Raw genomic sequence first — 14,410 nt, 5'->3', positions numbered from 1 at the left:
GGATCCTTAACTTAATTACATCTGCAAAGACCTTTATTTCCAAATAAGTTAACTTCACAAGGTCCAGGAATGTGATGTGAACATATCATTGGGACAACCTCTCAGCCCGCCAAAGTCCTCTTTTTTTATGTTTCAGTTTCCATTACATTTTCTCCACCTTGAGTGTATAATCTGAACCTCATAGGAATATAGGAAAGATCAGAGCCAATGTCTGTGTTTTCTTGGAAGGGGGGTGTCAAGTATAGAGTGAGAACTGCCTGACTGTACCTGAAATTCCTTGGGGTGTCTGTTGGTGCCCCCAAATCACCACAGTTGTTTTGATCTGTAACCCCGGCACAATTCCTCAGAGTGTGACTTTCCCGACTTTTTCTGGGAGAACAGCTAGTTGGTCCCTGTTGCTTCAGTAACCGTGGACTGTCTTGACACAGCTCTGGGCCGACACTGGCCCTTCTTTGCTCCCTCCTACTCTTGATCTGGTTGTCGTCAATTACATCAGGCCCTTTCATGAAACTGCAGCATCCTCTGTTGTACAAATGAGAAACAGAACAAGCTCATAACTTGTTTGTCTCAAATCACATTCAGAAAGAAACCAGGGAGAGAGAAGGCTGAGGCCGGCCTTCTGCAAAGGTCTGGTTGGTCCTCCAGGGAATCAAGATTGAGCTTCTTTCCGGCAACTTCCCATTGCATGGGTTGGTTTTGTTTTGCAAACATGAAAAACTTTTCACCTATTTCCATTAAAAAGAAAATAATAGTAATTGCTAAAGTCGCATCGGTATTTACTGTTTACAGTGGGCTTTCCAGACAGCCCAACCTTTATTAAATCCTACAATTTGATGAAGTAGGTGATGTCACTCCCACTCTTTTTTTTAAAGGAATCTGAGGCTTAGAGAGGTAAAACACTTGTACAATAAAAGGACAGTGATGGAGCCAAGTTCAGACCCAGGAGGACTGAGTTCAGATCAAAACTCCCAAAGTCTGAGCCCAGAAAGGCATGCTTGCCCCTCCAGCTTTGCGATTGTTCTCCTCCCAGCTGATATTCAGACATCAGTCTGCTTCTGGGTATAGCTTCTGCTTTCCCAAAGGTTCCCTTGGGTCCGTAGCAGGCCTGTGGATGAGGCATTACTGTCTTCACTTTGTACCTGAACAAAACGAAGATTGGTGAAGGTGGTTACCAGCCAGCGCCGTAGTTCCCACAAATGACATTCTCTCCTCTCTCTGTGCAGGAGGAAATGCAGAACAACGTGGAGGTGGTCCACACCTACCGCCACCACATTGTGAACGACATGAACCCTAGCAACCTGCACCTGTTCATCAACGCCTACAACAGGTACCCAGTGCTGCTGGGTCACACGATGGCCGCTGTTGTGGGTCCAGAACTAAGATGGGGCAAGGGAAGGGAGAGCATAAAGTTAATATAAGATGCAGTCCTGGGTGCCCAGTAAGGGCCCTGGGAAGTCAGGTGCCTCCCGGAGTTTTGAGTATTGATCCTTTGCAAGGGGGCTTCCCAGGTGGTACAGTGGTATAGAATCCACCTTGCCAGTGCAGGAGACACAGAAGACGCGGGTTCGATCCCTGGGTTGGAACGATCCCCTGGAGTAGGAAATGGCAACCCACTCCAGTATTCCTGCCTGGAGAATCCCATGGACAGAGGAGGCTGGTGGGCTACAGTCCATGGGTCTCAAAGAGTCAGACACGACTGAGAACACATAGACTTTGCAAGGAGCTTAACTCCCCTCCAGATCACCAAGGGTGCAAGCATGAGTGGGAACAGTCACATGGCAAACGGTTTGCACATGGATTTAAGTGTGTGCCTGTGCTGAGACTGACCCTAAGAAGGACCAGAGGTGGGGAGAGCTGAGAGGGACGTGGAGGGGAATCCAGAAAGGCTACTAGGAGGTGAGGGACTCATTCCAAGGGTAAGGAGCAACTGAGCCTGGCTTTTGGCAAGGATGCAGCCCTCTCAAGCATACCTGGGTGACAGTCTGGGGCTCAGCTAGGGAAGGGGACAGCTCGGGGCCACTGATGTCGGCCAGGGGTTCTAGAATCCCCAGGGAACTCAGTCTCCCACTCCACGGACGGGTCAGGGACAAGCCTCCCGGGCTGTGTGTCTCTTCACATGTTAATAACTCAACTTCATGAAGGGCATCCGTGTCCCTTCCCACCTACCTTCCTCCCAGCCTCTCAGTGATGGAGGGCCAGGTAATACTCACAGCGAGTAGCTAAAGACACGGAGGCTGAGCACCCATTCATTCAGCCAACACTAGTGAGGACTGGAGTGGGCAGGCTTTTGACTGGGTGGTGGGCACTGAGGAAACCAATAGCAGCTCCCCGCAGCCCCACACGCTGCAGGAAAGAACTGATGCCTCACCTCCTAAAACTCTATGACGAGGGTGCCCTCACCATCATTTCCTGCTGAGGAAGCGAAGGCACAGAGAGGTTCAGCACCCTGCCTGAGGTCACACAGCTAGCAAGCAGAGGAGCCTGATTTGAATCCAGCTGGACTGGCTCCGGGCTGTGGGCTGGGAAAGGGTGTCTCATGCTGGGAGGTGCCAGGCAGGGAGAGGCTGGTGGCCATCCATACAGTGAGAAACCATAGGAGGGTTTAAAAGGAGGGAGAGAAAGGATCAGATCTGAGTTCTAAAGAGATGGTTTGGTTACTGTGTAGAGGACTCCAAGTTAGGTGTGAGAGTAAGACTCAGACTAAAAGAAGAGCCTGGACAGCATTTGGGAGGTGAAGGCTGTGGCTTGGGGGACAGGTGGGAATGAGGAAGGCTCCACAGAAGGATGTGATTTGTGCATAAAAGGAAAAAACAAAACAAAACAAAACAGAGGACAATAAGGTGGAGTCCACAGGAAATGTATGAGCCCTGCTGTCCCTGAAGCCACTCTATGGACTCAGAGAGGCTGGGGTGGGACCCCACACAGCATGGAATGTGGGTGGCTGTTTGCCAGAGTGGCCAGTGCAGGACTCCTGGGCTTGCCTGGGTGCAAGGGGGCTTCCTCCAGTGGGGGGTATGCTGTTATAATGGTGCATCTGTTTGTTGTTTGTCTGCAGCCGGCGGGACCTAGAGATCGAGCGGCCGATGCCTGGAGCCCACACAGTCACCCTGCAGTGAGTTGCCCTTCCTCCCTGCACTGTCTCTTCAGCTTTGCTGGCCAGTGCTGGCAGCGTCTTAGTCCTGAGCTTGGCAGGACTGCTGCCTGGTGCTAGACAGCCCAGTGGGGAAGACCTGGGTGGATTCTACCCAGGGATTTGGCATGACCCAGCCTCACTCATCTCCTTGTGCAGGAGTTTGGTTTGTAGGGTGTCCCTGAGACCTAGGGTTGGGGGGACCTCAGATCTCAAACAAAGCATGCTAATAACCACACCTGACAGAATTTATGAAACACCTACTCTATGCCCAACTGTTTGAGGCTTTGCTTCACTGAGTCTGGAGACAAATAAGGCACAGGACCCACCTTTAAGTGCTTTATAAAACTAGAAGGAAAAGACAGTCGTGGGTATGACCAATTGGATTCCACCAGTAATGACTATGTCTTATTATAGTTCTTTACATGAACCATATTATTTGACACCTGAATTTGGCACATGCCATTTCCTTAATTAGGTGTGTCCTTTTTGTCTCTGTTTTTGATGACTGGCAAAGTCTTGCTCATCCTTCCTTGAGGAGTACTTGAAAGTAAAATATCAGGGCATAGAAATTCTCTGGCTTAAATTCATACTAGAGTGTAAATGACTACTTACCCATTTTATCCTAAGACTAAAAGCAGAGGGTGGAGAAAGAAGGCAGTGAAAGAGCGAAGAGTATGGGGGAAAACAAAATAATTTTTTTTTAAGAATTCTGGTCCCAACCTGGCAGGTGTGGGGACATGAGGATCTTTAAATGAACCTTGTGTTAACTCCCCATCTCTCCCTGCCCCCAGGTGTCCTGCTCTGTTGGTGGTTGGGGACAGTTCTCCTGCTGTGGATGCTGTGGTATGTGGAAATCACCAGTAGCTTCTGTGCTTAAATCGATGTCCAGATCTGATCGACTTTGTATGAAGTCTCCCTGCCCACCCTCTGCCCCTCCTCTGCTCCCATCAGGGAAAGTGACATCTTTTGGATGCCGTATTGGACTTTGGGCAGAGGGCTCAGCCACTGGCTGCCTTCCCTGCTGACCGCCAGCTCTAGTTACTTGGCAGTGGGCCTTCTAACTCCTCTCCCAGGCCCCCTCACCTGCCGAGCTGCCTCCCACTGTCTTGTTTATATGGGCATGTTGCCACTCGAATTCCTGGCCAGGAGACTCTCTGCTCATTTGAGAGTCAGGTGGCACTTTCAGACCTGGTTGGAACCTTATCATCTGGCAGGGCAGAAAGGTACCTGGGGAGCAGAGCTTAGGAAAGGCTTTCTGGCTCATTTCACCCCTTAATTCCCACCTGTGATGTTGTGAAGGTAAAACAAGGACTCTGTCTTCCCAACATCACTGTAGCTGGGGACATGGGAGACTTAGGGGCTGTTGGGAAGAGTCTAGAGTGGTGATGTGCTTTGTGAGGTGAGCTAACGTAGGGTCTGCAAATGTTCATTTAGTAAAGACCTGGGGTATCCAAGTGAACCATGAATTTATTGCAGTCTAGTCCACTGGAAATGGCAACACACTCCAGTATTCTTGCCTGTAGAATTCCATGGACAGAGGAGCCTGGAGGGCTATAGTCCATGGGGTCGCAAAGAGTCAGACACGACGAGCAACTAACATTTAACCTTAAGTCCACTGGACATAATCATAGGATGTATCAATAAAGATACATTGCTCACATTAAGAGGTGATAATTCTACTTTAGGCACTCTGGATATCACAAGCGAGGATTTTGCCCACTTCTGGATGCACTTTTAAGAGGATCACTGAGAAATTGAAGAAAGAAACCAGTTTTGTGGATATGGTTTCATTTGAAGACTAGTTGTCAGGACTGGGGATGTTGAATCTGAAGAATCACTGGCAGCAGCTGGTTAAAGAAGCCCATTCATTTAGTGACTGTTTCTGTAGCACCTTCTACATTTTAGCTAATCTTCATAACAACCCTTTGAAAAAGATACTATCTTTATTTTATTGATGAGGAAATTGAGGCTCAGAGAAGTTAAGTAACTTGTCCAAGAGCACACAGCTCATGATAGCAGGGCTAGAATTTAAAGCCATCTATTTAATGCCACAGCCTGTGTTCTTTCTTCCATGCCAGTAGGAATATTGGAATTTCTGATGATGGTAGCAGAGTGGCAGGGAGGGGGTAAAGTTTATGACTTTGGCTCCAGGTAGGAAATTAGAAATTTCTTCTCCCTCTTCCCATCCAGGTGGAGTGCAACTCGAAACTGGACCCAACAAAGACCACTCTCCTCAAGGTACAGGGAAAACGATGAGGGGTTGCATTTATTCTCTCTTAGAAACCCCAAAAATTTTCTGCAGAATTGAGTTGTGCCTGATTATAGTATAAATGGTGGTCAGAAACCACAGAAATGATGGCTGTTTGTTCACAAACATCTACTGAGTGCTGGCTGGTAACCCAAGACTGCAAAGATGAAAGGATCTATGTATGGGACTCCAGCAGCTTATGGGCTTCTGGCTGTGGTGCTCTGGAGAGGGATGGACAGGAATTGTGTGGGCGGGGCCCGATTCTAAACAGACTCTGCCCACTGTACCACCCTGCCCTGCTTCATGGGCCCCTGGAGCTCAGTTCCCTGCCTTGTCACTACATCCTCATTAGACTGAGGGCCTCTCCGGGTTAGCTGACCTTGACCTTGAGCCTGGACCGTAGGCTGGCCACAGCTTCACTCACTCTCACGGAGACCTTCCAGCTCTGTTTCCCCACCCTCATCCCATCCTCATTTCCCTGCCCACGTGCTCCAGAGCCCTAGGCTTTGAATAAATCTTCACACTTGCCTGAAATGGCTTTAAGCAGTGATGGTTTTGGATTTGGTAATTTAATAGGACCTTCAGAAGCGACAGCATTTACCAAGGATGGCCAACCAGTAGCCTCATTAGACCTGAAGGCTTGAATGTTGCATTTCTCTTCCAAAGGGTCTTTAAAGAGATCATGTATATGGGGCCTTGTGCAGTGAACGCTTTCGGGTCAGACACACCCCAGTTGGAACTTTGCAGGTTCCTGTAATTCTCTCTGGCCCAGTTTCTGCCTCTAAAGTGGGACAGCCATCCAGGGTTCTTGAGGGACAGAGCGAGACCACCTACAGGGCCTAGCACAGCGCCTGGCTTCTCATAAGCTGCAAGTAATGGTTGCCGAGAAGGCAGAGTTCAGTGCCAACACAGATAGTAATCAAAGCAGCCTGGCCAAGTGAGGTGGGGGTTTCCCCACCCATAACGTGCCCAGGCCCCCTCAGCAGGGCAGGACCCGGGGTAGGGCAGCGGGCAGAGTGGATGCCCACTTGCAGCCAGTCCACAGAGTCAGCATGCCCTCCACCAAGGCCTTGCACTAACTGGCTTCCCTCTCTCCCCTAGATGGCAGATTGTGGTGGCCTCCCACAGATCTCTCAGGTGAGTCACACCTGTCTCCACTCCCCAGGTGGATGGCATGGGCCTCTGGGACCTGTTACCCCCTTTAACCTCACTGCCTGTTCCCCCCCCACCCCCGCACCGTGACGACTAATGACACATTGTGGACCTGTTACCGTTTGTAAAAGTGCTTGCACATCAGGACGTATCAGATCCTGAACAGATGATACTGGGTTCAAGGCAGGAAGGGATTTGCTGAGCAGACACAGCTTGGCAGTCATGGACCAGAATCTAGGTGTGCCTGACCCCGAAGAACAAAGGCCGTAGCCACAGGCTCCTGGAGCCCAAGGCCAGAGCAAGGAGCAGAGAGAGGAGACAGGCCAAAGTGTGTGTGTGTGTGTGTGTGTGCGTGCACATGTGTGTGTGTTCATCCACATGTGTATATGTATGTGTGTGTCTGTGTGCACCCACGTGTGTGTGTGTGCATGTGCGTGCACATGTGCATATGTATGTGTGTGCATGCACATATATCTCTGTGTACACACACATGTATGTGTGTGTGCTTGCATGTGTGTATATGTATGTGTCCGGGCACATGCATGTGTGTACATGTGTGTGTGTCTCTGTGCATACACATGTGTATATGTATGTGTGCGCACACACGTGTATATGTGTGTGCGCGCGCGCATGTGTGTGTGTGTGTGTGTGTGTGTGCATGCAGCAGCAATCAGGCACAAGTGGCCTTGGGTGGCTCTCTTAGCCTCCCTTTCCAGTGTCCCTCTCTGTTTCTACTGGCAAAGAACAAAGTATTTTCAAGTCCATATCTGCTGTTGGGTTTTGCCTGTTTAATAGCTGGGAGTAGCCAGAGAAGGATGGGATGGTTCAGTTTCCGAAGGAACGGATGGGTTCCCAGTCGAGCCTGCTTAGATGTAAATATGAGTCAATAGTTGCACACTAGTGATGGGCTGTTTATCCACGCAGCCTGCTTGACACCCTGCTGAGACAGTGCAACTTAAATTGGCTGGAGAGAAGGGGCACCGTTATTCTTTCCTCTCTCCCTCCTTTATTCCTTTCTCTATTTGAAATGAGAAGACTCTAACCCTAGCTATAATTAAAGTATGCTTTATTTTATTTTGGTGTGAGATCTTAGTTCCCCAACCAGGGATCAAATCTGTGGCCCCTGCCGTGGGAGCACAGAGTCCTAACCACTGGACCGCCAGGGAAGTCCCAAAACACAATTTATTTTTTTTTAATTTTTTTTAATAAACTTATTTATTTTAGTTGGGGGCTAATTACTTTACAATACTGTAGTGGTTTTTGCCATACATTGACGTGAATCAGCCATGGATTTACATGTGTTCCCCATCCTGAACCCCCCTCCCACCTTCCTCCCCATCCCATCCTTCTGGGCCAAAACACATTTTAAATGTCCTAGCAGGAGCTGAACTAGCCCAGCCCCTCAGGAGAGCAGCCCAGTGAGAACCAATGGCTCTGTAATCCCGCCTCTCCTGCCCTTGCAAGTTGGGTGTGTTTACAAAGGGCATTCCCATCCTTCATTCTATTCAATCCCAGCAATAAGCTTTAGAGAGAGGAAGAACATGCCTTCTACTGCAGCCACAGAAGGGGAATTGAGGCTATCAGACGGACGAGATTGCCTATGGGCACGCAGGGGAGCCGAGTTTGGGCCAAGATCTCGTTTCCAAGCCTGTCCTCTTGTTTCTGTCCACCATGCTGAACACAGATGCCCTTGGCTTTCTGCAGCTCCAACTTGCAACTCTTGTTCTTATCTTATCGTCCCGCGACTCCTAGAGGGCACTTTCAGCACAGACTCTTCTTTAAATGTCACCTGGCTCTTTGAGAACAGTGGCAGGTGTTCGTGGAGGTGGCAAGGCCACTCTGATGGTGGCTCACCAAGGAAGTGAAAAGGTGTGCGAATAGACCCAGGACATTACATTTGAGAGTTGGAATTAATTAGCCTTCAAATATGACACTTACCCAAACATTCACCTCCCGGTTTAGGTTAAATTTTGAGAGTAATTGGTCAATCTGGGTATGTTTGCAGCACTCCCAACTCATTTTATTTAAAGTAGCCCAGTTGATTAAGAGATTTGTCTATTCACCCATCCATCCATCCTCTCATCCTTCTCTTTTTCCATTTTTCCTTTCCTTTTATCCTTGCATCCTTCCTTCTTTAAGACCATCCATCCTTCTTTTATTCATCTATCCATCTTCCTTCCTTCTTTCCATCCACTTATTTTCATTTTCATCTATCCATTTATCCACCATCCTTTCATCCAGCCAGCCACCAGCCTGCCTGCTACTGGGGCGAGAGTAAGCTGCTATGGGATTTGGAAAACCCTGGGTTAATGTGCAGGCCCACTAATTAACCAGAAGACCTTGGACGGATTGTTTATCTCTTTAAATCTGTTCAGCTAGGAAATGTATATGAAGATGACACTAACCTCGTAAAGTCATTGTTGGAAGAAGAAGAGAGAGTGCTACAAAGCCCTTAGCACAATGAGTGACCATTACCTTCTAGACGCTGAGTTGGACACATCAGTTTATCCAATGAGGGATTCTTCACAAAAATCCTCAGATGCAGGTGTAGCACTTTGCCCATATTATATAGGTGAGAAAACCGGCTCAGACCGGTCATGTAACTTCACTAAGCTCCCCCAACTATGTAGTGAATTTGAACTTTTTCTTCCTGGCCGAAGCTAATTTTGTTCTCCATAATCATCCCAGCCTTTCCTTTCCTTTTGTATTTTTGTCCTGTCAACACGTGGTGGCCTTCCGTCTTTTGCCAAGCTCTTTAATGAAGGGGACCACAGGCTGGCTCCCGGTGGCCATGAATGATCCGGACCTCCGGTGACTGACTGCGCTTTCCCTCTTTTCTCTTGCAGCCAGCCAAGCTGGCCGAGGCCTTCAAGTACTTCGTGCAGGGCATGGGATACAGTGAGTATGGCCTTTCCCAGCAGGGGGTGGGTCGAGGGGCAGCCGTGGGAACTGGAAATGAATTGGGTCGAGGATTCTGGGTTACCTTGGGCAGCTTTAGCTTTTTGCATGCCGGGCATGTCAGGGAAGAAGTATTTAGATGCGTGGAGGGTGGGCCGCAGTGCAGAGCTTCCAGTGTCTCCTCATACCCTAGTGGCTCATTCTCCCTCCGTTGTTGAACAGAAGCTGTTTCACACCAGGGAATGTTTTAAGGTGTGGGTGAGGACTAGCCCTCTGAGGACCAAGAAGACAACAAACCATGAAACCATGAAAATCTTTTTTAATTTTGATTACATGCTTCTCTAAGAGACTTGTAGCGAGCACGGTAATGGTGGTCGTGGTGGTGGTGGTGCTGGTGACGTGAGGATGGATGGTGGTGATGATAATGATGGTGATGGTGGTGTTGGGGGTGATGGTGGTGATGGTAATGGTGGTGGTGGAAAATCATTAAGTCCTTTTTTTTCTCATTTAATGATCACAGTACTCCTAGGAGATACTCTTATCCTCATTTTACAAATGACGAAACTGAGGCTTTGAGAAATTAAGCAAGAAGCAGAGTAGGGATCTGTGAAAGTTCTTCGAAAACTGCAAAGCTCCGAGCAAATGGGTGATGAAGTCACTCATATTCAAGGCAGAGTGTGTCTGCTAAATCATTAGATTTGAGAACTGAAGGATAAATAGCAGCATAACTAAAGAACCTGTAGCTTCTTGCATTATGGTTTCAGTTTATTCACAGACACACACAGCCCCTTTTCAGCAATGCAGTCCCATGACCGGGACAGACAACCCCAAGTTCAAGCACACTCCTGGGCAGCATCCACCATTGGTATATGTTGGTGTGTCAGCCACAGTTTCAGCCCTGATGTGGTTTGTTTTGCTCTTTTTCTCTGCTACCTGGATTTCTAATTTGAGTGCCCATCTTAATTAAGAAGTCTGAATGTCTAGTCACTTCCTTTTTTTTTTTCCTGAGTCTTAAACTGTTTGCTCATTTAAAATAGTAATGTTATGTTTGGTCTGCTGACCGCAGTTTTCAGATTGGCCTCATCCACATTTAGTTTTTAGCACAGCTGAGAGCAAACGAGCCTGATTTTCATGCTCTGGGCAGAATTCATGTCCCAAAGTGCCCTCTTCCAACAGAAAACATCTGCCTGTGGGTCTTTGCCCCTCTGGGAAAGTGTGCAGCAAAGGCAGTAGCTCTAGAAAGGCTTTGTTTACCTTGCAGGCATGAATTGCAACTTGTTTGTCTTGAACCTGCCATAGGTTTGGATTTCTGCTTTGAAAGTGCATTCTGAGGAGAAAGGAAGTGGGAGGCCAGCCTTGTTTCCCCCCACCCACTACGTCGGCTTCTCTTTCCAGAAGGCAGCCTGCAGATCACAGGGAAAGACAACAGAAAGAGCTAGCGGCATCCACCAAAGATGAGGAAAGGAATCGTTTATTTCCCAAGTGCCTGCTCACAGCCGTGGGCCAGTGTGACGAGCCCTTAGCATCCATGACTCCATGGTAGGGTTATCAGAGCCCTTCAGGGTCAGTAAGACCCCAGATGTGGGATCAAGGAACAGCGGGGCTCAGAGAAAGTATGTGAGCAACAGGTGTGGGATAGATCCCGATTTTTTTCCTGGATTCAGGAGCTAGCTCTTTAAGAAGAAGACTCAGTATGCAAGGATGAATTCTGTTTGACGGTGTCTGTGGCGGAAAGCCAACACATATGCCCACTGAGCCAATAACATAACCCCTCCATGCATGTGTATTTATCACTGCCTCGGTGTGTGGCATCTTTTATTCAATGTGATCTTGACGAAGAGGCTTCAATCGGCTGATGTAGTAGTTTCCTAGGGTGGCCATAACAAATTACACACTGCACGGCTTAAAACAATGGAAATTTATTCTCTCACGGTACTACAGTTTTAGAGGCTAGAAGTCCAAAACCTATATGTAGGCAGGGTCATGCTCCCTGTAAAGATTCTAAGAAGAATCCTTCTTTCCCTCATTCCAGCTTCTGGTGGTTGCCAGCAGCTCTTGGCTTGTGGCCACATCACTCTGACCTCTGCCCTGTCTTCACACGGCTGCTCCCTGGGTGTGCGTCTGTCTCCTCCTCTTAGGAGAAAACCAGCCATTGCATTAGCACTCACCCTAACCGAGGATGAACTCAGCTTATCTAGATAGATCTGCAAAGACCCTATTTCCTAATAAGGTCATGGTCAGAGATTGTGGTGCTCATGAACTTGGGAGGGTGCTATTCAACCCAGTACAGGTGGAGGTCTTCATTCCACCTTCTCAGCCACCTGCCACGATTAAGGGCATTTTAAGTCCTTCAGAATGGACAGTGCCATTAAGAGCTCCTGGGAGCTCACAGGTTGCCCGCAGGAAGAGGTGACAGCTGACTGCTCTGTGTGGCCTCAGTTTCCAGCCTGTGGCGTGCAGGGATTAGCCGGGCCAACTATGAACATCCTCTTGACTCCAGAGACTGTTGACATTACAGGGTGGTGGGCACGCACTGGGGCGCTGATACCCGGGGGTCCATGGTAGTATTCTGATTTTACACGTGGGGCCGGGATCTCAGAGAGGGACGCTCCTCGAGTCCCACAGCTGGTAAGCGAGTAGCAGACAGCTGCAATCGAGACCCAGCTGGGGGGTTCATACCAGGGTGGGACCAGTCAGTCCTCACCCAGCTTGAGCCTGGCTCTTCACCTCTGTGAGTGGGCATGGAAATGATGGGGAGCCCAGCGGCTGGATGGCTGTGAGGACGGACAGGAGCAAAGGTTCCCCAGGCAGGCGGGGCATGCAGCAGGCCGCGTTGCCAAGGTGCGGGCGCCTCCAGCTTTCGCCCACCCCCTCACTGGGCTCTCTCCTCTCTCCCCAGTGCCCTCTGCCAGCATGACCCGCTTGATGAGGTCTCGCACAGCGTCAGGCTCCAGCGTCACGTCCCTGGAGGGCGCCCGCAGCCGCTCGCACACCAGCGAGGGCGCCCGCAGCCGCTCGCACACCAGCGAGGGCACGCGGCTGGACATCATCCCCAACTCTGGCGGCCCCGGGAGCAGCACCGGGCCCAACTCCACGGAGGTGTCCTGCTAGGCAGCCTCAGGGCCGGCCGGCCGCCCCTAGACTCTGGGATCAATCGCTGTAGCTGCCCCTCTTCCGGCCCCCCTCCCCACCCCTGCCTGCCAGCCGCACGTTAACTCGTAACTTGGTATTAATCCAAAGCTTATTTTGTACAAGTGAGCTCTGGTGATGACACGGTGAGATTGGGTGTTTATGGGGTCGCCCTTTCCAGTGAGGGCAGGGCAGGGTGGACCAGAGGGAAAGATGCACCTCAGTGTCCCCCCGAACGAGGGGCTGAGAGGCCACCCTCCTACCCTCCTTCGGAGACGCCAAACTCCCAGAAACCAGCGCAGAGTAAACACTTGATCCATCCAAGGCTAGCCTGGCCGGAGCATCCTGGCACAAAGGGACACCTTGTTGGAAGCCCAGCCCACCTACTTCCTGTTTCCTCTCCAACTAAAGAAAAAACAGACCCAGATTCTGGAAACCAACCCTTTCTGATTGGGGAGGGGAGAGGAGGGAGTGGTGGGAAGCTCTTTTTTAAAAAAAAGCCAAACAGGAAGCAGGGAGAGAGGTGGAATTGACGCAGAGGCTCCGAAGTATTTGGAAAAAGCAAATCTGTGTAGTTAACTTGAAGAAATAGATTTTTTTTTTTAACGTTTGTGCATATATACACTTTTTATGGTCGACGCCTACAAACCTGTTTTCCTGGCATTTTTTAACGGACAACAGAAGTAGGTGACAAAATCTTCCAGTTTTTCAAAGAAACGGTTTTGGCAGGCGTTTGGTATTTGTGTGCTTAAAGCTTTGAATCAGCTGCCTGCCTCCCCCTCCATCGCCCCTACTTCCCACCCCTAATACATGAACGAGTGGTTATTTCATTCATGGGGAAGAGTGTGTAGACTTATAGCTGTTTTCTCTGAGATGGAAAGATTACAAACAGCTGGGCCTGGCTGTGATGTGTCTCCAGGCAGTAGCACCGGGGCAGGGCTGTTGGGGTGGGGTGGTATTTTTGGTGATTAGATGTAAGGAATTCCTTGTGGTTGTGATGGAATCCAGTGCCGTTGTGATTTCAGTCGATCCCATCTGGTTTCCAGGAATCGTGTGTGATTAAGTTAAATCCTGCTTCCAATCTTTGACAATGAGGGGGTGAATCTGAACTTGACTGCCAAAGGTTTCTGACCTGGAGACCTTCCAGGATCTTCAGCTAGGGGGTGGGGATTCACGTGGGGAGTGGTGGCCCAGAAGATGTACAGATTCGGAAATGTGTATTCCATGGGATTTCCTTCTCTCTCCTGCCTTCCCCTCTTCCCTGCCCCTCTGACTTCTCCCTGAACGGGGTGGCACCACTGACATTTCTGGGCAATGTCAACATAGCTGTCGAGTTCCTGTACTACTTACTGCCTTTCGATCTCATTTTGGCTAACCATGGATCTTGGTATAGGAAGTTTTGATCAGAATGAATGGAACAGCGTGCATCAGCTGCTGGGGCCTAGTGGTTACTGGGAGGAAGGAGTCAAGCCTTCTAGGTAGCTTGGGGGATTATGACTCAGTTTACCTGTCACCTACCACCTGGGAGGCAGAAATGGTTGAATCAGAACAAGAAGCTGTTATGTACAAGTCTTTCCAGAAGAGTTTCTTAATGAGATATTTGTATTTATTTCCAGACCAATAAATTTGTAACTTTGCAGTGGCTTGTGTGTTTTTCCCCTACCTGAGACATCATGCATTGAGATGGGTCTTACCTGGGGCTTCCTGCCCACATGCCCCTCACCTTTGGAATCCTTCAGAGCATCACTGTCCAATAAAAATACAATGCGAACCACTGATGTAACTTCATATCTTCAAGTAGTCACATTAAAAAAGGTAGAAAGAGACAAGTGAAATGAATTTTAATAATA

The 14,410-nt window shown here is 49.2% G+C and overlaps 1 protein-coding gene across 4 annotated transcripts in view; it reads left to right on the top strand.

Moving 5' to 3' along the window:
• The window catches only part of NDRG1 (N-myc downstream regulated 1), a 57,047-nt gene extending 42,848 nt beyond the window's left edge, over positions 1-14,199 (top strand). For all 4 annotated transcript variants that reach the window (XM_081505319.1, XM_081505323.1, XM_081505320.1 and 1 more), the window contains 7 exons: positions 1,224-1,327; positions 3,056-3,112; positions 3,925-3,976; positions 5,324-5,371; positions 6,483-6,518; positions 9,380-9,431; positions 12,331-14,199. In XM_081505319.1, coding sequence (XP_081361445.1) covers positions 1,224-1,327; positions 3,056-3,112; positions 3,925-3,976; positions 5,324-5,371; positions 6,483-6,518; positions 9,380-9,431; positions 12,331-12,542 — 561 coding nt within the window. In that variant the 3' untranslated portion in view covers positions 12,543-14,199. The remainder of the gene's footprint in view (positions 1-1,223; positions 1,328-3,055; positions 3,113-3,924; positions 3,977-5,323; positions 5,372-6,482; positions 6,519-9,379; positions 9,432-12,330) is intronic.
• The last annotated feature ends 211 nt before the right edge of the window (positions 14,200-14,410 follow it).

The sequence above is a fragment of the Giraffa tippelskirchi genome, chromosome 6 (genome assembly GCF_054371585.1).
Source record: "Giraffa tippelskirchi isolate mGirTip1 chromosome 6, T2T-mGirTip1v1.2.pri, whole genome shotgun sequence".
Classification (NCBI taxonomy): domain Eukaryota; kingdom Metazoa; phylum Chordata; class Mammalia; order Artiodactyla; family Giraffidae; genus Giraffa; species Giraffa tippelskirchi.
Note: the sequence above shows the minus strand (reverse complement) of the source record. Positions and strands in the feature narration are given on the sequence as shown.